Source organism: Dipteris shenzhenensis, chromosome 28 (assembly GCF_047967505.1).
Source record: "Dipteris shenzhenensis isolate YYH24624 ecotype China chromosome 28, Dip_SZ_1.0, whole genome shotgun sequence".
NCBI classification, from domain to species: domain Eukaryota; kingdom Viridiplantae; phylum Streptophyta; class Polypodiopsida; order Gleicheniales; family Dipteridaceae; genus Dipteris; species Dipteris shenzhenensis.
Genome location: NC_141623.1, coordinates 32,787,458 through 32,812,432, shown reverse-complemented (window position 1 = coordinate 32,812,432; position 24,975 = coordinate 32,787,458). Strand labels below are relative to the sequence as shown.

At 43.3% G+C, this 24,975-nt stretch overlaps 1 protein-coding gene across 2 annotated transcripts in view; it reads left to right on the top strand.

Moving 5' to 3' along the window:
- The window catches only part of LOC147883469 (magnesium transporter MRS2-1-like), a 53,108-nt gene extending 29,402 nt beyond the window's left edge, over positions 1–23,706 (top strand). Inside the window, exons 2-5 of one of the 2 annotated variants that reach the window (XM_087399330.1) lie at positions 815–943; positions 1,084–1,410; positions 1,506–1,553; positions 23,481–23,706. In XM_087399330.1, the coding sequence (XP_087255456.1) occupies positions 815–943; positions 1,084–1,410; positions 1,506–1,553; positions 23,481–23,540 (564 nt within the window). In that variant the 3' untranslated portion in view covers positions 23,541–23,706. Of the gene's footprint in view, positions 1–814; positions 944–1,083; positions 1,411–1,505; positions 1,554–23,320 lie in introns of both variants that reach the window. The other variant, XM_087399329.1, reaches the window with a different exon arrangement.
- Positions 23,707–24,975: the final 1,269 nt, after the last annotated feature.

The window sequence follows — 24,975 nt, the reverse complement described above, 5'->3', positions numbered from 1 at the left end:
TCCAAAGCTCCTTGTGCATCTCTCAACTGTTGTAGCTCGGTTCCCGTAGCTTGCATTTGATCTTGAGGCTGGGTTTTTCTGATTCCCATATTGCTCCTTCTCCCAGTCTCCCTTCTTGCTTTTCTCCTTCAGCCATTCATCTTGCATGCGTCTGCTCTGTTTCTTGAACTCAGCCAATGCCTTGTCTACATGCGCTTTTTCATTCAACAATGCTACATTGGTGGCTTCCAAACCCTCCAACCAAGGCAAATCTTGTGAAAGTGAGAGATCACCTTCGAGATCCCACTCTTGGGCACTCCTCCTGTTGTGTAGACATTTATAGCAGCTTCCAAAGCTTCCTTTCCCTGTATCTTCCATACAACCTCGTGTAGGCATCTTAACATATATTTATGTAATTCCCTGTTGTGTTCCGCTTACTTGCCTGGCATATTGTGCTATCTATCCTCTATTTTCCTCAGCTTCTAGTATTTTCACACACAGAGAGAGAGAGAGAGAGAGAGAGAGAGAGAGAGAGTCGTATTAACGTCTGCAGGAGGCCTCACGGGCCTATGGGACAAAATGCAAAATGTCAAAATGACTTAACAGCATCTGGATAAACAAGATAGTTAAGGACTGCACATGGTATCTCAGAGAGAGAGAGAGAGAGAGAGAGAGAGAGAGAGAGAGAGAGTCAAATTACTTAATTGTGGGCTGACAACTTCTTAACTAGATCAAATCTATGTCAAAATGCTGCTTTAAGCAATATTGCTTTGTGTTTTCTGCCATTGAGTGATTTCTTTGTTGATTATGGTCATAACGCATTTACTCAAATCAGGCCATGGAATTGGAAGTTGAGGCATACCCTGTTCTAGATGAGCTGACTTCAAAACTCAATACACTAAATTTGGAACGTGTCCGTAGACTCAAAAGCAAGCTTGTCGCTTTGACTAGTCGTGTGCAAAAGGTAATATCCTGCAATATAGTTGAAATATTTGTAATGATGTTCTTGAGTAAAATGTCTAATTGATCTGAATAAATAACACTTTACTCTCTTTGTCTGTATAGATTAAAGTGCAGAAATCATATAATTTGTTTTTGTTACAGGTGAGAGATGAAATTGAACAATTGATGGATGATGATGGAGACATGGCTGAGATATATTTGACTGAGAAAAAGGAGCGCATGGAGTTTGCCTTGCAAAAGGAGCATCTTATGTCATTTGGGACTAGAGCATCTATGTCTGCCCCAGTCTCTCCTGTCTCTTCGCCAGAATCCAAAAATTTGGGGAGGTCGTTTAGTTGTGCATCGAGTCAAGCAAGAAGTAGAAGTTCGGGGAGCTCAAAAGAAGATAGTGAAAACATAGAAGAGCTGGAGATGCTTTTAGAAGCTTACTTTGTGGTCATTGATGGAACACTCCACAAGCTAACATCTGTATGTGATTTTACGTATGATCAATACAAGTTTTGCTAAGTCTGGCTTCTTGCAGTTTGGAGGATTTGCTTACGCTTTGATATTGTGGTATGCAGTTGAAGGAATATATCGATGATACAGAAGATTTTATCAATATTCAATTGGTAAGTCGTGGCTTTGTTTTTGGTTGATCTCATTTGGATTTTGTAATTCATCTAGAAGTATAGCTAGTATGCAGCTTTAGTAGTGTGCCTTAAGTATGTCATGCCCACCAACAGAATTAAGGTTTGAGTGTGTTAGGAGTGTATTTAGCCACCTTTTCAATACATATTACTTGCTTCTACAAGTCCTAATTTTATAGGAAACATTTACTTGTGGTGCAAGTATGCATCATCACTGAGTAAAGGGGGTTTTTCTTTAATGCCTGCCATGGATCCAAAGTAGTTGGTTTTAGAGATTGTCCTAACTACATCATGCCCTTTTTTTCTTTTGTAAATTCTTCCATTGCTATTTCATTGAGAAATGTTTCCTCCTTGCTCTGTTTGACACTCTTCTTCTGCCCCCACTCCTTTTGTCACTGGTATTACTGTTTCCAATGTGAGTTCCTAGCCTCTTGCTACCTTGCACATCCTTTATGAAACTTGCCCCCAATCTTCCCCCTTCATGGAGTTCCCCACTCCCCTTTTGGTGCAACCTTTTCTCCTCCATGGGTAGCATTGTCCTTAGCTGCTTTGTAAGCTTTGGCACAGGGGCCTCCCCCTTGCCTAGTCTCCCTAGATAGTCCCAAGCTTAGTTTCAACAGGTAAATTGTTGTAGGTAGCTCTTTATTGCTACTTTGGCAAGAAAATCTTTCCCCCCTTGTCATTTGAACCCCCCCTAGCTTCATCTTTCCATGGAGCAGGTTGATTAACTGCTTTTTTCTAGCTTCTCTTTGGAAACAGGAAAGGATGCCTCTGATGATAGCCTTGCACGTACAAGATTCTTTTTCTTTCAAACCCTCATTTCAAAGCAGACATTGCCAACTTTCGATGTTTTGAATTGCTTGTCAAGCTTGTCTTGATGCAAACAGCAGCCAAAAGCAGTGTTTTGCAGGGTTTGAACTTCTGTAATTGTTCAAGAATCAGGCTAGAAAGTGTATTTTTTACTGCTTTGGGAAATGTCCAAATTTTGCAGAAACTTGCAGTCAAAGTTTGCTTGTGTTACACTGAAATGCAGCAAATCTTGATATGAGATTGACTGTTGCACATTTTGGGATGTGTGCTACAGCATTGACCTCTGACTTGTTCAAAATGACCTCTGTAAGTGTTCCCATGATTGGTAATCCCTATGAGTTGGAGGGATCATCCAACGACCATGTCAAGAAGAACATTTTCAAGAGTATCTGCTTGCATTTGCCTTCAAGGAGATTGTGGATGGTACATAGAAAAAGCCTGAATTGGGTGTGAAGGACATATAGGAGGGAAGGAAGCATCACACATGGGACTTGTTGGAGACCTCAGGGAGATAGGGTCATTGGCACCCTTGGATACACAGATTCAAGAGGATTGAGAGGGCAAAATTGAGAAGTGTAAACTGAATTGGTAGTCAAGGGATATAGTGACATTGAAGTTAGTGAATCTTTTGAAACATTGTGAGTTCTATAGCTGCACAAAAGGGAAATCCTTTCTCTTAGAAGGATGTTAAGAGTACTTTCTTGATTGAGCTTTCAGTATCAAAAAAGTTTGTCTAAAAATCACGGGAACTTTATGTGTAGGTTGGAATAGGCATTGCATGGCCTAAAGCAGGAACCTAGGCTTGGTATGCTAGGATTGATCACTGGTTGAGGACAGGTTTCTGAAAGAGCTTTGTTGATCCAAGTCTGCACTTTATGCATAATATGCAGGTAAAGCGCTTGTCTTCTTAAATGTAAGATGACATAGTATTTACAGGCACTAATGGTGCCTTGGTGGCAGAAGCCAATCCATTCAAGACGTCAACATTGGCCCTGATGCTCTATACCTATGGATTGAGGAGTGGCAGATGTTATACTCCTAACAAAATATACAATCGATATTTTTGGCAAGTTTCAGCATGCAGGCTTGTCATGCTCTTATGAACCACAGTGATAAGTTGAAAGCTGATGATAAGTTAGCTTGTGTTGATGCAACTTCATATAGGCAGCTTGTGGGAAGCACTACCATGCCAGGAATCTCTTTGTTTGTGCACTAAATCAGCCAGTTTATGCAGCAGCCTAGGGAGGTTCACTAAGGAGAAGCCAAAAAGATTTTGAGTAACTAACGGGCACAATGCATTTGGGCATGGTTTTTTTCGAATCTGATGAGTAGAGTTGCATGACGTAGCTGGTGCATCAACTAGTATATGTTTTTACTTGGATCGTGGGCAATTTTTCATTGTAAGAGGCAACAAATAGCTGCATGGTTGTCTACTGAAGCTGATTATAATGCAGCTAGTATGGCAGTGTATGAAGCCGCACAGATAAATCGGGATGCCACAAGCTGCTGATATGGCAATGCCCCCTAATCGGCTGAAAAATTTAACTAGCCCATTGCATATCAATAAGCTACCCTAATAAGCTTAATTGATGGAAGAAATAAAAAATGGCGCAGCCCTTTCATTCCAACATGCATTCCTAGATCGTACCCTTCATGGTTATCACTGTGAGAGTGGGTGCAAGCTAGCCATGCTTTGCGACCCCAATTGTCTGACATCTCTCTCTCAGAGAAAGGCCTTGTCTGGCTTATCAAATATAGAAGAGGTGATCTAGTGATGCTCTTTACGGCAGGCAGCCTAGGGAGATGTTTGGGTTTTCTCACACTCCCTTGAGCCACGTGTCATGAATCTAAGCCCTTGATTTGGTTTCATCTTATGCCCTTGATTTCGTTTGATGCAAAAGCTAAGCTTTTGAGTAAAGCACTAAAAGCATATAGGTGTTTTTCACAATAAAAGACTATATAAATGTTTCAAACCTATTTGATTTGCAAGTTTGGGCTTATTGGCATGTGAAGCTTTGGAGAGCCTCAAGGTGATCTTATGCTTTACTCTCACAAGCCTAAAATCTTGACTTACTACTTTGATCAAACTCCCGTTTTCCCGAGATTGGAGAGGCACGTAATGCTAGCTAAGTGAGAGTGAGAATGTTACGTGCTCTACTTCGGACTTCCTCTAATGATAGCTGTCTTTTTGTGCTATCTAGAGTCTGCTAAACGACCTGAGAATGTTGGAATCATCCCGCTCAAGGACACACGTATACCCTCTTAGGGTCACATTGGCAAGTTTTTCGGATATTGTCTCTCGGCATTCAACTACAATTACGACTATTGACATTCAGGTAAATTACCAGTTTCTTAACCATTCTCGATACAACCTCACGACTGTTGTATCGCAAGGTTGTTTGGCACACAATCACCTGCTTGTCATCTTGCTGCTTTTGAACTATTGGAATCGTCCTTGTCTTCCTCATGGGGGGTGAATCCGGTGGCTTCCATGGGGAAACTAGCATGAGATTGTTGCTTGTACGCCATAAAACCGAGCTGTTTTGATCCCAAGCGGCGGTTGATGGCGAGGAAAGCATCTTGTTGCAAACGGGAGACTTTGCTCTCTTCTTGGTAAGGCACCCGTGATCTCCTCTTACAACGATTGTCGCTCTGGTAGGTGATATGCAATGGCTCGGGGGTAAGGATTCTCCGGTGATGGATACTGGCTTCACTTTCGCGTTACCTAGTCTCATATATAGCCTGGTGTTGGCAAACGAAATCACTGCAGCAGTGGATGTATAGAGACTAGAAGTTTTCTTACAAGAGTATGCCATATACGAAATACACTTAAATATTGAGATGACAACAATGGTGGGGTGTTCAAACATTGCAGAACTGTAGCTGAAAGAGGCATAAAGGTAGGTAGCAATCTGCTGGACTAAGATGGCACTGGAGGGGAGGAAGCCGCGGCAGCCCAGTGGTAGGCCTGCCAGCCTACCAGGACGGCGGCCCTCATTCGATTCCCAAGGGGAATAGAGGTAGGGCGGTGTCCCCTCGATAGCCTCAACTGTGTGTGTAAGTTGAGTGGGTGAGTCAAAAAAAAAAAAGATGGTACCGGAGATGGAGAGTAGCGCGAGGATGGCAAGGTAGGTACAAGAGGCGGGTGGGAGGGCAGCATCAAGCAGCAGCATAACGAAAGGGAGGGTAACAGATGGCATCTAGATGTTTCTGGAATTTCGCAAATAGGATCTTTGAATTTCTAAGAATGCATAGAAGTGCCTTAGGAAATAAGGTTTGCTGTCTTTAGACTTTATGAGAAAGTAAAATGTCAATTAAAATGTAAGGATGGGATGTCACAAGAATTTTATAGCAATATGGGGGTCAAACAAGGATGCCCACTCTCACCCACCTTGTTTGGTTTATGCATTGATAGACTTGAGGAACTGATGCACACAGAAGCAGGTAAAACAGGGTTGTCCAGCCTCTACCTAGCAGATTTTGAGATTCACTTGCTTCTTTATGCGGATGATGTGGTTGTTTTCACTAATAGTGAGGGTAAGATGCAACAAATGATGGATATCCTCAACATGTTCTGTTCGGAAAGTGGGCTGGCTGTGAATGTTTCCAAAACTAAACTCATGATAGTCAAGACTATACAGCCAAGTAATCCCCCTTCAATCTCATATATGGGTCAACTTGTTGATACAGTGCACTCATTCAAATACTTAGGCATTGAAATTCCAGCCAATAACAAATGGAGCAGCTGTGTGCAATGGAGAATTGATGCAGGATGGGGAAAGTATTATCAATTTGAAAATGACTGCAACAATACCAACATAAGAAGGTGGCAAGTACGAAACATGATTTTTGGGACATATGTGGTACAAACAGTGCTCTATGGGGTGGAGGTGTGGGGGGGAGTATAGCATCATCAAAATGGAATGATGTAGAAAAAATGCAAAAATCTTTCATTAGAAGACACCTTGGCATCAAGGCTACCACACCCTACTCTCTCCTACTCCTAGAGACAGGATGCATACCCATAGAGTTGCATGCCTTGAAGAGAGTACTCAGATACATCACAAAGGTCAAGCGCATGAATAATGAAAGGCTGCCAAAGAGGGCATGGGTAGAAAGTCAAAAGTCCCAAAAGACGAATAAGGGTAAGATTTTGGCATCTGGATGGGCACTAGATTTTAAAAAATGGTTCCAAAAATGGAAGGTCGAGAGGTACTTGGACTACTCTCCAGAGAAGGTAGATGAGGATGCCTTTCATCATGACCTGCTGAATGCACTACACAGGAAATGGCAAACAGCTGAAAACAGAGATAAGTTTGAGTACTACTGTACATTTATCAACCCCGAATATTGGGCTACTTATACAGGAAGAGAAACAGCCACGCAGAAGTACATTTGCACACCTATGGCAATACATAAGCGAAGAGCTTTGGCCTCACTTCGCACCCGATCACACCAGCTGTAGATTGAAATAGGAGGATGGAAAGATATGCCAAAAGAGAGCAGAATATGCCAATTATGTGACCAGGGTATGGTAGAAACTAAAGAACACATGGTAATGATATGCCCTTACTATACTCACATCCGGAAAGCATTTAGCTCTCTTCTCGAGGGACATAACAGACTGGCTGATATGCTACATAGCGGGTCACCCCTAGCTTTAGGAACGTTTGTCTATAAGCTTTTCAAGCACAGGAACTCACCTAAGACATAAAGGTAGTTTCTCTTAATACCCTCCCCTCCAAGGGAGGAGTCTTTGTGTACGAGGATTTTGTATTGCTCAAGTCCCATAGGCCGATTTTTGGTCTTCAGAGGACGATAATATATTCTTCTTCTTCTTCTTCTTCTTCTTCTTCTCTCCTTTATCTAATCAGTAAAACACTATTTGTTGAATGCAAAATCCTATTTGCGAAACAAATTGCTATGTGTAAAGTAGTATCTATAGAATGCAATGTGCAATGTACTCAATGTAACATTCAATCTACCCAAGGAAGGGCACGTTCCTTGGTCTTATAATTTTTGGAGAGGAAGCATGCCAACTCTTCCCCCACAATAATATGTGGTTCTATGAAAAGTACAACGTGTATGTGCCAAATATAAAGTGCTATATGTTGAATGCAATTTGCTAAATGCAACATGCAATCTACCCAAGGAAGGGCAGTTGACAATTTTAAAGATCCTTCATATATCAATATTTAAGTACTTTTTTACAACTCTGTCCTCTCTCAGCAATGCTGCCTGCCCAGACCTAGTTAAAGCCCTAAGGCAATATTTTCTTCCTCACCACTTGGAGAGCCAAGGCGTAGCTTTTATTATGGATAATAAGGTGAGGTGAGTAGTTTACTATGTTTCTAGGTCTTCCCATGAAGTATTACCCCTTGCTTTGACACATAGGAGAGTTGTGTGAGATACGGGTTTAGATTGTCATAGAATGACAACTTGCAAAGATGAACACCTCTTCCCCTCCTCAACTGCCCAATCTTCGCTTAATTAGATTTTTTTACAAACCCTCCCCCTTGCCCCTTGTCCCGTTATGGAATTCGGAAATGTTGTTTGTTAGAATTATAGATATAATTCAGCAGTGACCAATGTAATATAATAAGCTAGTTAGGGGCACTTTTCCCTCTTTAAGAGGTTTTTCCCCCTAACCGCAGTTAGTTCACTAACTATGGTTAGTGACTACTAAGGTTTTGTCACTAGGACAAAACCTTATCTTTCTCACTTTGAGTTGTACTCACTTACTCTATTCTATTGCAACTACGTCTTCAGCTTCCAAGCTTCCTACTCTCTCAATCTCTCTTACTCTCACTCATTCTCTCTATCCTTCATTTGGTATCAGAGCAGGTTCAAGAGTCTCTGGCTCCCTGCTCCCTCAACGTACTCCCCCTGCTCCAACTTGTCCGTACAGTATTCGCCGTCTGCCTCCGTACATGTCGCCATCTGCTTCCGTACAGTTCCGTACATCACATCGCCGCTGTACGGTTTACCGTACAGTCCTGTACTGTACCTGCTAGCCGTACCAGCCGTACCTGCGTAGGAATCCCGTACTGTACCTGCTCACCGTACATCGATCGCCGTACAGTTCCGTCAAGTTCCGTACATCGCAGCCGTACAGTACCTGTCGTCGTACAGTACCAGCCGTACAGTGCCGTACAAACTGTACGGCATTTCCGTACTGTTCTCATTGTCCGTACTGAATCCGCTTCAGTACAACAGGTAGCTGCTTTGTTTCGAAAAGAACCAGCAGGTGTTTTTGACAGACAAATTGTGCAGACAGCCATTGTTTGGCTCAGTATTCTGCGAGTACATTTGGGGCATTTTGTATATTGCAGACATTGCAATCATTGTGCAAGTTTGGAGCTACATCTGGAGCAAAATTGCAGATCTAGTCTGAAATTTGGGGCTTTTGTTTAAAAATTGCAGATTTGGGGCTTTTAGCATTTTTGCCCCTTTCTGGCTGCAATTTCTAGCCACAAATTGGGGCTTTTGTGTTGAGAGAGCATTTTTTTGGAGTATTCAGTACATACTGCCTTTCTTGGAGTGTTTGGAACACTTTTGGCAGATTTTGGAGAGTTTTAGATGCTTGGACAGATTTCTGACAGCTCAAGTACAGAAATCTAAGTTGCATATACAGCCCGTGCTTGGCTGTGTTTTTGGGAGTTGTGCATTTTATTCCCAGTAAGGGAATTCAGCTTTATATCTGCTTCAATCTCTTTCTCTGATATGGCCCATCAAAATCAGAATGAGTTCCAGTTCGGTGGTCTTTCACAGGAAGACAAGTTGGATGGTACCAACTACTCCCTCTGGAGTTTCATGGTACGTAATATTCTGATTTCTCGCAATTTATGGGATTATGTCAATGGGGATGAAATCCGACCAGCAGATATTGCACCTGCTACCCCTCCTCAGCAAGGAGGTGGAAGAGGTCGTGCACAGGGTGCAGCTGCAGGACAAGTTGTTGGTGCAGCTACAGTCAATACTCCAGAGCAGAAGAGATGGGATTCAAGAGATGCCTTAGCCTTGTCATGCATCTCTCTTTCAGTGAAAAGATCAATCATTCCGCATATCCGGTCGTGTAAGACCTCCAGGGTAGCGTGGGATATTTTGGAAAGCATGTATGCAGCACGGAATGATGCCAGGGTATCTTTCTTAAAAAGAGAGTTGAGCAATACACATATGGAGGAGGGTGACTCCATGTCAGTCCACCTCACAAAGCTACAGGATCTCAGAGAGCAATTGTTAAACATAGATGAAATTATTCCTGATTCAGAGATGATCACAACCACTCTGAATTCTCTTCCTGAGTCTTATCTCAGCTTTCACACTTCGCTGAATTTATCATTGAGGGGGGGTGCAAATCCTCTCACTTTTCATGAGTTGATAGGACTTCTGCTTCAGGAAGAGCAGACCAGGAAAAATTTGGCTTCACGTGCAGGTGAACAAGCCATGCTCTCAAAATTTAAATAAAAAACAAAGGGACAGGCAAAGACAGCAGTAAATCAGCCTTCCAGTGGGTCAGGACAGCCTTCACAAAAGGCTAAAAGTGATGCAAGTAAGCCCAAAAAGAAGGGTTTTTGTCACTACTGCAAAAAGCCAGGTCATCACATAGCAGAATGCAAGAAAAGGATTGCAAAAGAAAAGAAAAACAGCACAGGAATGGCTGTTTCAGATTCAGCCCCTTGTGCATCTGACAATGGGGGTGCTACAGCCAACTTTGTTGGTCAAGATTATGCCTTTTTCTCTTGCATTTCAGATTCTAGGTTGGCTGTTCCAGATGCTCGGGATAGTACAGCCTCTTGCAGTGATGATACATATGCATTTTTGACTTGCAGCTTTGACTCTTCTACAGATGCATCTGCTTTCAGTGTTAATGAAACACTGAACACATGGTATTTTGACAGCAGTGCATCCAAGCACATCACTTCTAGGAAGTGTCTTTTTGCTTCCTTGCATCCACCTCCTGTTGGTAAGAAAGTCACTTGTGCCAACAATTCCTCATATTCAGTACGTGACACAAGAGAAGTTGAGCTCACTGCAATTGATGGCTCAATTTTCAGACTTTCAGATGTCTTATATGTGCCTGGCATAACCAAAAATCTCCTTTCAGTGTCCACTCTTAACAGAGGGGGATTTCAGGTCATCTTTGAGGATGACAAATGTGCTGTCCGAGACAGGGAAGCTAACTATGCCTTAAAGTTATCTGGTAATTTGCTGCGTGGGCTTTTTCAGCTTGATATTTTTGAGAAAAGAGCAGCCCATGCTCTGGCAGTTTCTACCCCTACAACTGCCATGCAAAATGCAGCACTATGGCATGCCAGATATGGCCACATGCATTATAACAGCTTAATGACACTTCAGAAATTTTCAATGGTTGATGCATTGCCACCTCTTGAGATACCTCCTCCACATGCCTGTGAAGGGTGCATTTTAGGTAAAATGCATAGATTCCCCTTCAAAAAGGATGGTTCAGTTAAAGCTGTTCGCAAATTGTAGCTTATACACAGTGATGTCTGTGGTCCCATGAGGACTCCGTCATTGGGTGGTCATCTCTACTTTGTCACATTTATTGATGATTACTCCAATTTTACTTAGGTTTATGGGCTGAAAAAGAAATCTGAAGTGTTCACAGTGTTTAAACACTTTTCAGCCATGGTTGAAAATGAAACCGGACTCAAGATACAGACATTACGCACGGATAGAGGTGGGGAATACCTATCAGCAGAATTTGATGCTTTTCTCAAGCAAAAGGGTATTGTGCATCAGCTCACAGTCAGGCTGACCCCTCAGCAAAATGGCAAAGCTGAGAGGAAAAATAGAACTCTCATGGAGATGGACAGATGTATGCTGAAAAGCAAACACATGCCTCATAAATTCTGGCTAGAGGGTTTAATGTGTGCCAATTACATTTTGAACAGGGCTCCCACTAAGGCTTTAAAAACTAAAACTCCTTTTGAGGTCTGGAATGACAGGAAGCCTTCAGTGGATCACTTCCGAGTCTTTGGATGCCTTGCCTATGCACATGTGCCAGTTGAATTTAGGCACAAATTGTCAGATAAAGCCATCAAATGCATATTTGTTGGATACAGTGCAGAAAGCAAGGGGTATCGTCTCTACAATCCTGCTACACGCAAAATCATTGTAAGTAGAGATGTAATATTTTCTGAAAATTCAGCTCACACTCAGGCTGAATTTCAAATGCCTTCATCTTCAGAGGATGTCTTTCAAGGGTTGCTACCCATTGCTTTGGGTTCCTCTGCTGATTTTTCTGATCCAAATCAGAATTTACAGCAACCTTCAAATGCTTCAGTTCCGCCACAGGATGTCTTGCCTCCTCCACAGGCAGTGGAACAGGTGGTGCAGCAAGAAATTGCAGACATACATGCAGCAAAAACAGTCCCAAACTGGCTGTTACAGACTCTCAGGGAAAGTAAACTTGATGCTCCGTTACCTGGCAGGACTCGCAGTGCAGCAAGGCACATGGAAGGTGCTAATTCAGTGGAATCAGCATATGCAGGTACTCTCCTTGATGAAGAGGAGCCTGCCACATTTGAAGAGGCAAAAGGTAATGTGCATTGGATGAATGCCATGCACGATGAGTTGCAGTCCATTGCTAAAAATCAGACTTGGGATGTTGTGGACTTGCCACAAGGTAAACATGCTATTGGCACACGATGGGTATTTAAAGTCAAACGGAAGCCCGATGGCTCCATTGACAGATATAAAGCCAGGCTGGTTGCTAAGGGCTATGCTCAGAAAAAGGGCATAGATTATGAGGAGACTTTTGCTCCTACATCCCGGATGACCACCATCCGATCAGTAATTGCAATGGCTGCACATTTTGAGTGGAATGTTCATCAGTTGGACATAAAAACAGCCTTCTTAAATGGGGACTTGCTGGAAGAGGTGTATGTCAAACCGCCTCCAGGCTTTGAAATTACAGCAAATGCACTTCAAGTATGTAAGCTCAATAAAGCTTTATATGGGCTGAAACAGGCCCCTCGTGCATGGTATGCCAAGATACATGCCTTTTTGACCAGCAAGGGGCTGCACAATAGTCCTACTGAGAGCACCCTCTACATCAAGATGGATGGGGGGGAAATCTTAGTCATCCTTCTTTATGTTGATGACTTACTGCTCACAGGGTCCAATGAAGAAAAAATTGCAGATTTCAAAGCTGATTTGCAGACCAACTTTGACATGTCAGATTTGGGGCTGCTTCACTTTTATTTGGGTATCCAGTTCTCTCATGAGAGACGTGGCACTGTTATGTCTCAGTCCAAGTATGTTCAAAAACTCTTGGACAGATTTAACATGCAAGAGTGTAAGCCCATATCCACTCCTATGGAACCGGGGCTGAAACTCACAATGCATGATGCAGGAGAATCAGTTGATGCCACACTTTACAGTCAAGCTGTTGGATGCCTCATATATCTCTGCAATACTAGGCCTGATATTCAGTTTGTAGTATCTCAGGTGAGCAGGTACATGCACAGCCCCAAAACTATGCATTGGCAGGCAGTTAAGCGCATCTTCCGTTATTTGCAGGGCACCAAGTCTTTTGGCTTACTATTTCCCAGGGGGGGTGACTTGCAGATGCATGCCTACAGTGATTCAGATTGGGCTGGTGATTATGACACTAGGCAGTCCACTAGTGGCAATTGTTTCTTTTTGGGTAAATCTTGTATTTCATGGCTGAGCAAGAAACAATCTACAGTGGCTACCTCATCATGTGAAGCTGAGTACAGGGCAGCTTTCACAGCAACAGTTGAATGTGTCTGGCTGAGACGTTTATTTGCTGATCTTCATCTGTCTTTGGAGGGTCCTTCTCCAATTCTCACTGATAGTCAGAGTGCCATTGCAGTGGCAAAGAATCCAGTGTTTCATGCTCGCACGAAGCACATTGAGGTTCACTATCATTACGTCAGAGAGAAGTTGCATGCAGGAGAGATCAGTATGATCTTTGTGTCCACACATGACAACGTTGCAGATATTTTCACCAAAGCGCTACCACGTGAGGAGTTTGAGGCATTTCGCAGTGCCCTGAACTTATATCCATTTGGTGATTGATCAGCCTTGTACATGACATTGGCACTGCAGGGGGGTGTTAGAATTATAGATATAATTCAGCAGTGACCAATGTAATATAATAAGCTAGTTAGGGGCACTTTTCCCTCTTTAAGAGGTTTTTCCCCCTAACCGCAGTTAGTTCACTAACTATGGTTAGTGACTACTAAGGTTTTGTCACTAGGACAAAACCTTATCTTTCTCACTTTGAGTTGTACTCACTTACTCTATTCTATTGCAACTACGTCTTCAGCTTCCAAGCTTCCTACTCTCTCAATCTCTCTTACTCTCACTCATTCTCTCTATCCTTCATTGTTTTGGGTAGGGAAACATATTGGGCACTTTGACATTTTGTTTCACTTATAAAAACAATGTTGTTTTGCTTTCCTTGTTGCAGTAAATTTCCTAGTGATGTCATTGCACTTTAATTGTTTTTTCTTTCCTTGTTGCAGTAAATGGCCTGGTGATGTCATTGCAATTTAAAGTGTACACTGTTGGAAAATGAAGTGGTCACCTCCCCATCTATAAGCCCCCAAATGAGGAGAGCATGGGGGAGGAGGACCTAGGGCAAGATCTGCCACATGGGCATCTGTTTGGATGCCATGTGGGCAGCATGCCTAGAGAAAAGCTAATGGAGAGGGGGCTGCCACATGGGCAGCACCTCATAGTAAAAAGAAAGGGGCTGCCACATGGACAGCATCATAGCTGTCATGTGGACAGCACACAGGCAGTAAAGAGGCTGCCCTATGGGCAGCAAGCCAAGATTCATACCTGGAGGAACACAAGCATCGTGGAGGGCCTGGAGCCATGTCTTTGGGCTGGAGGGATCTGCAGCAGACGTGCATGCTGACAGCACCAATGTACGGGACTGTACGGCGGGCAGAGAGTAAGGTACGGAGCAGGTACAACTGCCAAAGGGCTGGAGCAAAGGTTCGGTACAGGCAAGGCAGTAGGCACAGGTGAAGGGCGTAGAACATAGTGCAATCATAGTGGGGGGAGCAGGAGATGGGTAAGGTGGGGCTAACTAAACTAAGGGGAGGAGGGATGAATGATGAGGCCCTCCTCAAATTGCACCATGGCATAGATGCCAAAGCATATGCTAGGGAACCACTCGAGGAGGGCTCTTTTCTCCCTCATTCATTTGTTAATTTATACTAAAGTGTGCCCTAATCAAGTATAAGTAAGTGTGTTTACCTTAGTAGAGATATCCATGTGAAGAACAATGGTGTTGGGTCCAATTCTCACTTATGCACACAAACCCCCTTTAATAGAATGATGCTTGGGTTCAATTCTTGCTTGTGCAAAAATTGTACACTCTCTCACATGGATTAATTAACTAATTGAGTGAATGAGATAGCTAATTGAGATTATGTGGGTAACATGAACCATTTTTGCCCATAAGATAGCTCTAAGATAGTCACTATTTTACTCTCTTATGAGAAGGATGGTTGGTATGTAGAAGTCCATCTTGTTGGCCTCTTATTGTCTCTTAAGAGTCCAGAATATGAATAGTATGCTACTTTCTTGACATGTAATTATTTTCTTTAAAAATAAGGGCTCATGAAGAGAAGGCTACCCAGCCTATAAATGAGGCACCTTGTACTTGCTCTTGAATCAATTAACATCGATCCACAGTTGCCTCATCTCGTTTCCATCATGTGATTGCTGTTCGCTTCTCTCACTTTCACGCTAATTCCAACATGTGGTATCAGAGCTAGCTAGCTGATCACCTCTTCCTTGCTATGGTTTTGCTGAAGATGGGATTGACGTCGCTGCTCTTGGCTGAGGCTGGAGTTCACATCGTAAGCATTTGTGGCCGGCCTTGATAGAGGAAGATCACATCGTGTTTTGCTGTGGTGGCTGGATGATACGGAGGATTCTTGGACATAGGCTGGTCGGCAGTTTTTGGGGCTCAAGATGGAGCTACCGAAGCAAATATGGAACTACGAATATTTCCTTGTTACTGGTGACCAGATTGATTGGATTCTTGTGCCTTTACGGGAGAGGATCTTCATCGGAAACAAAGATTTATTTGATGGCTCTACTCCACGTCAACTTGCATTGCCTCTTCTCACCTGTTTTGCCATTTGACATCACTCGTTAGGTTATCATTGCAAGAGCCTAGGCTATCAAATCTAGACTTCGCTCAAGAGATGCCGTACAACAATCTATGAAGCTTGCAGGCAATTCTGAAATCGACGCCGTCTCCTAAAGCTGTTGTAAAAAGCCCGTGTGCTCAATCTTCTCAAACTAGAATCAGCTGCCATCATTCTTAGGAGCAGCAAAAGCACTGATGGAATCAGCACCATACAACTGACCGACATATTTACTTACTATCTTGTTCTAGAATACGAAAGGAGGATCATAACTGAGACGGAAATAGCATTCAATCTGACGCTCAATCTCTACCTTTGTGTTGCCCCCATGATAACTGCCACTATTGGGTAAAGAAATTTCTTTGGCTACTCTTGGTCAAGTCAAATGCTTGTTTTTTTGGAGGTACAGACCCGATCAGCTCAAGCAACCACTTACTCACAAAATTTTGGGGCTTTTTCCATTTTTCCTTTATCTGAATTGAAGCTCCAACCATGTAATCTTTTGGGGCTCATTGACCGGTTTTAAGGCCACCTACTCGACATTTGTAACTCCCCGCTCAACACTCTGAGAGTCATGCTGTGATTGCATCACGCAGCTGCTCCTATGGACTTCACCAACATATCATTTGAGGACATTCGTGCTGAGTGCTTCATCGACATTCAGATGTAGGATGTGCATACATTTGTATGCAGCAGCTGTGCGAGGACGTCTCTCAATTCAAGAGATCTACATTTTTTATTCCTTTATTTACTTTGTGTGAATGGGTCCTCTGCCCGGGTTGTCCCCCAAAATGAATGTAATAAAGTGTCATTGAGTCAATAAAGGTTCTCTGCCTAGAGTAGTCTCTCTAAAATGAATGTTTGAAGAGTCAATAAAGGTCATCTGCCTTAGATAGTCCTCCTAAAATGATGTATTTCTTTTATATTTATGGTGTGTGGCTCCATGTTCCTAGTTAGTCCCTGGAGTCAAGAGGGGGATGTACTGTGGGAGCAATGTATTGACATTGATAGGGTCTAGTTATCAAGCCTGGCATATGAGTTCCAGGATGTTGGTGCATTGGTTTTCTAGACCCCTAAGTTGGTCATGCATCCATGTTGATACATGAGCCTTTGAGTCATTTTGGGACGTAAATCCATGTGAGTGCTCAATCCAACCTCTAAACCATGCTCAAACTTCAGCCTCTGAGTTAGCATGGGAGCCATGTCTAGTTTAGACAATGCATAGAGTAGTAGATACCGTCATTGTCATGTTCTGTCCTTGGTTCCATTCTAGTAGTCTCTCACCTTGCCTTCATGGGGGGGTGTTAGAACATGAAGCCAAGTTGAGTCAGTTTGGTGTGAATGTGTCTAGTAGGTGAACAATCGGTGCCACCTCGTAGAGTTAGGTGACTTAGGTGTGTGAGGTGGAGGTCTAGGGACCTCACCTATGATGTCAGAAGAGAAGGCTACCCATCCTATAAATGAGGCACCTTGTACTTGCTTATGAATCAATCAACATCTATCCACAGTTGCCTCATCTCGTTTCCACCATGTGATTGTTGTTCGCTTCTCTCACTTTCACCCTAATTCCAACAGGTAGACCTAGGGGCTGGACACCTGCCTGGAAGTAAGGGTCAGAGTGCCCAGGTTTTGTGAGCCCCTATAACATGCAACGGTGAATGATCATGTAATGTGCAGCAAGACCTTAAAATCTTTGTGTGAGGCGTATGCGTATGTACCATAAGATATAGAGAGAGAGTTAGATGATACAAGATTGGGACCCTGTACCAACTGAGGTCCTAGAGAGAGAGTTAGATGATACCAGATTGGGTCCCTGTACCCACTGAGGCACCTGTTAGGAAATGGAGTCAAGCTGAGTCTGTTTTGGTTTATTCTAGTGAGTCCTAGTGTGAGTTTTATAGTATTAGGTATCTAGGAGTGCCATGTGTCATATTGGGAGTTATCCTATATACAGTTGGTACTTAGTGTGTGTGTTAAAGGCATTGTACTTACACTTGTCAAATCAATCATGGTGGGCAAATTGGAGCAAAAAATGAGAAGAAGGGTCAGCATAAGTGCAGGCATAATGGTGGCTAGGCAAAGAATAGCGGGCATAAAACGGCGGCAGTTAGAGTGGACAAAAAATCGCGGCTGCAGCTGAAATCATCAATGTTTGTTGAGGGCGACCTTGAAGAATCCATTGTTTGAGAAGCCACAATGTCGTTGGAGAAGCTCATTGTTGGAGAAGCCAATTGTCGGGGAAGATGGGTTGAAGGGGAAGGGAGCTCTATCTTGGAAGGGAGGTTAGCCTCCATTTATGAGGCTCCCTCATCCTCTAGATTGAGGGGGATATACTGTGGGAGCCATGTATTGGCTTTGATAGGTCTATTATTAGGCCTGGCATGTGAGTTCTAGGATTTTGGTGCATTGGTCTCCTAGACCTCTGAGTTTGTCATGCATCCATGCATGATGAGCCTCTGAGCCATGCTAGGTAAGCCTCTGGGTCTATACCATGCTCACCAGCCTCTTAGCCATGCTCACTTGCCTTTGAGTTAGCATGGGAGCCATGTCTAGTTCTAGACCGTCATTGCACAGTTCGATGACTGTCATTGTCATGTTCTATTCTTGGTTCCATTCCAGTAGTCACTCACCTTTCCTCCATGGTGGTGTGTTAGGAAATAGAGTCGAGTCGAGTCAGTTTTGGTTTGTTCTAGTGAGTCCTAGCGTGAGTTTTATAGTACTAGGTGTCTAGGAGTGTCACGTGTCATATTGGGGGTTATTCCATATGCATTTGGTACTTAGTGTGTGTGTGCCTATCCTATAAAGGCATTGTACTTACACTTTCAAATTATTAAGACTCAAGCCTCTTTTGGTTATGTAAGTACTTTACTTTGGTTGTTCATTTCTTTCTAGCATTTCATTTCCATTTCCATTGTGTTTGCTATCTAGTCTAGTCTTTCATGTCTTAGCCTAGACTACCTTGCCTTCCATCTAGTTCCAACAGGACCCCCTCTCCAAATGGGGAAGAATTTGCTTTATATCTTGGAGAACTGCAAAAGAATACAATCAACACTCCTTCAGAGAGCTCGAGAGACAACTCTGATGATGACCCTTCGATACGGAGAGCTGACCCACAAATGCCTGAGAAGCAACTTAAATCAGCCCGATGCAGCCCTCAACCTTCCAGAAGTCCTCTGCAAGATAGCAAACAGTTCAGCAGTCCCTAAGGGTGATCCAAGAAGGAGACCACGCAGCACCATAGCTCGGCATGGAGTTGAGGTTTGGGGTTCCTATTTCAGCTGTTCTTTTCACAATTTCTTTTACATTTCTTAGCTCACTCACAACTCTTATCACTCAGCTCTCTTTTAGCTTCCATTACTCTCAGATTTCTGTCTCCCTTCATCTCTCGCACTCACGCAGCTCCGCTGCATGCCCGAAGACAGCACAAGCCTCTTCAATAGCCTTGCACCATAGTCCACACCTTCTGTGTGGGAAGTGTAGTCTTGGTCAAAGGAAATGGAGGCTGTTTGTTGGGGGTTGGATGAAAAATGAAGGCAGAAGCCCCCCCTTTATATAGGGGGCTGTAGGGCTGCTAGGGAGTGAGCCAACGAGCCTTAAAAAGGCCGACCAACTAGTCGGCTGGTTGGCTGGCTGGTTTGGGCTTACTTCCCTATCCCTAGTAGCTGCCTAGGGAGGGGTGTAGGGCAGCCTAAAAAGACAGCCCTTCCCCTAGCCCATTCTCCCTTGATGGGAGTTCATTGTCTCAGTCCTGAGGGGGCCCTTCTGGGCTCCTATCCTAGGCTGCGACCTAGACCTACCTAGAACCCTAGGGCAGAAACACTAACCTACTGTTCTCCAGTGAGTACTACTGAACAAGGACTGACTTTCTGACTTGACCTAAGGCTGAGAGACTGGCCTATCCTAGGCTGAGACCTAGACCTACCTAGAACCCTAGGATGGAAACACTAACCTACTGCTTTCTAGTGAGTACTAGTGAACAAGGACTGACTTTCTGACTTGACCTAAGGCTGAGAGACTGGCCTACGTAGCTCGTGCCTAACTGTCCCTAGACAATGGGGTCACGGTATATGACAAAATATCCTATCATATGACCTATTTGCACTTTGTTGATGAAGCCACCAGTTGTCACCTTGCACCCAATTGCAGGGGTGCATGAATCTCGAAACTTCGTGTAGAAGTTGCGGATCGGGCGTCCTGACCACGCTTCCATTTGTGGAGAAGAATTTGCTCCGGCTCAATGACTTCTACCTCGTCGATCACCTCGGGCAGTTGCTCATCAGAGATATCACTAAGTGCTGGCCCAATATATGTCTTCAACTATGCCACGTGAAAGACTTATGCATCGTTCAACTTTCTAGTAACCGCAGCTTCATAGAGACATCATTGATCTTTTTAATGATGGGGAATGGTCTAAAACTTTTGAAGGATAACTTAGGGCATCACTTGCCCACCTGCTTTAGCCTTTTCTTTATAATCCTCAGATAAACCCAATCACCCTCTTTATAATGGACATCTTGTCGGGGTATGCCCAATACTTGAAGAGTAGGTATTGTGCAATATGGCTTGTACTAACAGAAGGTATTGCTCCCACTTGGACTGTGAATCATGACAATACGATTTTAGTACATTAAAAGCCATTTTATTGGATACCTCTGATTGCTCGTCGGTTTGTGGATGGAATGCACTGGACATTTGAAGCTTGGTGCCAAAGTTTTTGAATAGAGACCTCCATAAGTGTGAGGTGAATTTGGAATCTCTGTCCGTGGTAATGGTCCATGGCAATCCTCTAATCGGGTACCAATACCAGATAAATAAGCAGGCTACGTCTTCTGCACTGGTTGTTTGCTTGCACGGAATAAGCATACATAATTTACTAAACCAATCAACAATGGTTAGACATTGAGTATTTCGCGTACCTGCAAATGTAGGAAGGGGTCTACAAAATCCATTGTGATGTCCTCGAAAGGACCTTTGGGGATTGGTAAGGGCTGAAGCAATCCTGCCATCTTCTGATGGGATACGCTTACCTTTTGGCATATTTGGCATTTCTGCACATAGCTATATACATCCTTCCACATTCTAGGCCAGTAAAAATATCGCTCTAGCTTCTCCGATGTATTGGTGATGCCTCAATGGCCGCCTGTGAGGGCGTCATGGGTGTCATGGAGTAGAGCTTTCCGCTTGTCTTTGAGCACACAAAGTCTTTGCCTATAGAATAACCATCCATCTTGAATTGTATAATGGATAGGTAAGAGTATGAGCAACTTGATATTAAGTGCCAAACTGTACGGAGTCCGCATACTGTGTTTTCATAGAGTCAAGGTCCTTCCCTTGAATCTCTAGTACGTTGGCCTTTTCTATGGTCTGAATGGAGGCTTTCTTGCTAAGAGCGTCTGCGACAAGGTTGTTCTTGCCAAGGACATGCTCAATTATGCCCCCAAACTGCTGGAAGATCTGACTCCATCGGGATTACCGACTGCTCCACTAGGAGCTGGGCATCGTTTGCAACCACTTTAAAGCTTGGTGGTCTATCTTGACTAAAGATCCGTCCATAAAGGAACGGCTTCCGGTGTTTTAATGCTTGGATAACACCAAGTAATTCTCTGTCGTAGACTGAGTAATTCTTTTCGGTAGGGTTAAGCTTTCTGTTGTAGTATGCCACAGGTCTTTCTTCCTGTTGTAAGACTGCCTCGATGGCTACATTGCTGGCATCGGTGATAACCAAGAATGGATCATCCCATGATGCGATTTTCATTATTGGAGATGTTGTGGCCAATCGTTGTAGGTCATGGAAGGCCTACGAAGCTGCGGCAGTTACTAATATCTTGTGCTGGCGAATCTTCACCCCTTTCAATAAATCAGTCAAGGGGGTTGAGGTGGTAGAGAATCCGAGCATATGTGAGCTGCTGTAGGCCTGGCAAATTCCTACGAATGATCAGATATCTTGGGCCGTCATCGGGACTGCCCAGCTGGTGATAGCTTGAATTTTTTCAAGATCCAAGTGAATGCCATTAGCGCTGATGATGTAACCCAAGTACTGGATTTCCATTCGGCCAAACTCACTTTTCTTGGCATTTAGATATAATTGATTATCGCATAAAAGCTGTAGAGCTTCTTGTACATCCCATATATGTTGCTCTGCTGTGGCTGAGAAGGTTAAGATATCATCTAAAAAGCATCACTCCTTTATGCTCATTGAACACCTGCAACATCATATTGTTGAATGTTGGTGGTGAATTTTTGAGACTGAACGGCATGACTACGAACTCGTAATGAGCTCGCTTTGTCTCTCTTTCTTTCTTTCCTCTTTACCTACACAGATTGATGCCCAAGAGGTATTTCTTTGCCATGTTCAAACCCATTCTCTCTTAGGATGAGGCGCATGCATTGGAGTTTCCATTCCTTGATCAAGAGTTGAACACGTCATTGTCCAGCTTGGGTTGCTCCAAATCCCCGGGTTGGGATGGCCTCACCGTTGAGTTTTTTGCTGAATTTTGGGATCAATTGAGCCTTGTATTGCTATACATGATTAATGAGGCATAGCTTTCTAGCTCCCTCATTAGCACATCTTCAGCCTAGAAAGGCATATTTCTTGCATCGTCTGGGGATTTCTATAGTGGGTCATGTGGTGGATGACTGGGGATCCAGACTCTGTTGTCGTGAGGCGCCTTCCCCCAGTCGGTTTACTACTCTTCCTCTAGTGGATTGGAGTTTGATCGGAGAATGCCGGGTTACTCTTTTTTGTTCGCAAATCTTCTGCCAAGAAATCTCATCATATATTACTTCCACGGCCATGGATTTAGGAGCATGGGGATCAATGTTGGCATCTTGATAAGTCTCTTACTTGGCAGAAGGTTTGTCTTCGATGCATCTGGAGCTGTACAATTCCTCCCAGGCAGAGGGTTTCTTGTGGCACTGTTTGGTTGATGCAATACTGATCGGTTCTTTGCTGGCTACCAAGCGTATAGCCTCTTTGGTTTGCCCTACCTGTTCGCATCCAAGGAAGGCTGTCTTGCATCTTCTCTGAACCTGTCCTACTACTCGGGATCTTTTTTTAAGACTGGGGATGTTTCCCCAGGCTTTCGTTTGGCAGGCAGTTTTGATTATTTGGTAGATATGCCTCTACACCAGTCTATATTCAGTTCTTTTGCTGGTGTCGCTACTGGGCTTTGTGGTCCTTACATCATGCTCGTAACATTTGACTGTACGGGCACTCTTTGGTGGATGTTTCTCACTTTTTCCGTTCCTTCCTGCATCGATCTCTTCAAGATGTGCATTCCCTTGGAGATCTTCCTAAGGCCCCCATCTAGCAGTGTTTTATCAATGTTACTAGTTTTCTGAGTAGTAGCTGCTCCATTATGGGGTAGTTATGAATGTACATTTTTATAAATGAGATGCTTCTTTTCACCCCAAAAAAGTATGTGGGTACGCATGCCCGCACGTGTGTGCGCATGCATGTGTGTGTTTTATGAGAGAGAGAGAGAGAGAGAGAGAATTTATTAATTCTTCAAAAGACGGAAGTGTCTATGAGACTAAAGAAAACCAAATATACTAAAGCGGGCATCCACACCTAAGCTGATGTCTGAGAATAAAGAGATACACCACCGCGATGTCTCTGCAGAAGGGTTACACATAGCCTAGCATAATTTTTTATTTTTGTGTGTGTGTGTGTGTGTGAGAGAGAGAGAGAGAGAGAGAGAGAGAGAGAAGGGGGGGGCGGGGGGTACATGTAATATGGTATGATATGGTTAAAGCTCACTGTAGAGTTTGACATGACAGGACAATGTTCGCAATCAGCTCATTCAGTTTGAGCTTCTGTTGACAACCGCTACATTTGTGGTAGCAATCTATGGAGTTGTTGCTGGAGTGTTTGGTATGAATATTGAAATTGATATATTTGAACAGCCAAGGGCATTCAAGTGGATTCTCACTGTCGCAGGGGTTTGTGGGCTGTTGCTGTTCTGCTGCTTTATTCTATTCTTCAAGTGGAAAGGCTTGATCCCGCTGTAATCATCATCTCTCATGACTGAACTTGAGGGGCCTGATGAAGAGTAAAGCAAAAAAGAAGGGTATATTTATGTCACCCTTGATCGACGTGGATTCTAACAAAAATGCAAATGGTAGCTAGACTGGCTGTCAGAGCTGGTCTATTTTTTCTAAGAATTACCCAGATGTAAGCAATATCGATGTGACCACTGAGAGCGTAATGCATGAAAGGATGACAAACGACAAAATGCAAGAAAAGCAGAGATACGTGATAGGACAGGAAAGAAGGCTTGCAGCATGATGGAAATGTACTTGAGGCAAATCAAGGTATGCTATTTATTTGACCAAACTCCCAGAGGGTGACATGATGGAGATGCCACCGCATGAAGTTGAGCTAGAACATGTTGAGTATGACAACGGTAGATGCCAAAAAGGCAGATGAAAATGCACCAAGTCGTCCCATTCCTAAGTGTCAGCAAACAGAAGTATAACAATCCTCAACATCGTGCTCTCGCTCCACTTCGGAGTGTGAGATTGGCTCTAGATCAAGTTGTATTGAGACTCACAACCAATGATCCCTTCAAGTGATTTACCTACCATAATCATCTTGTACGATAGCTATGTGGTAGCATTTAATGCAAAATAGCAACAATCGCAAATGATATTTGTTAGAACACTTAACTAAAGCATGGACATTCTCACAATTGATGGAATACAGTGACCAACTAAGGCCATGATTCAACATTATCTGATGAGAAAAGTCCAAACTTTTGGCCTTTTGAGCATAGCCTAATCCATAAATCCCACCAGAGGGGTTTGGAACTAGTCAGTCCGTATAGAGCACATGGTGCCAAAGATGAAAGGCACTGTAACAGTTTAAGTTTTTCCATGCTTTAAATATAAAGGCTTTGATTATGCTTAATGGTAGTGTAAAAGTTCAATTGCAAAGAAATTGATCACCAAATTAGCAAATAACATCTCCACATGCATAATTTTTAGGTTATTGGAGACTTGCATGCTTGCCAACACCAAGAGAAAATGCATTACAGAAGAATTTCCCTAATGCTGTAGACCTTTTCTTTGTAGGTAACCTTCTCAACTGTTACCATCTTCCATAAATTGCTTGTTTATAAATACAGCACGCCAATTTACACAAACAACTACAAGAGGAAGAGATTTTTAAGTGCCTGCCTTGCAAATCCTCTCTACTTTAGACAACACTGTTCCAGATCGTGTGCACTGACTTTCAACTGTTTAGATTGCAGTGCATGAGCACATTTTGAGCGGTACCTTCTGGATTAAAGTACCAACCTGCATTTGATGAGATATAGAACAGTTCAAAGATGGACTTCAAATATGGAGTGGGGTCCCACAAGGGAATAAAATGATGGATTATCCCAAATGATGAATCCAGAAGCACTTTGTTCAAGTGAAAAAAACGCTAGGTT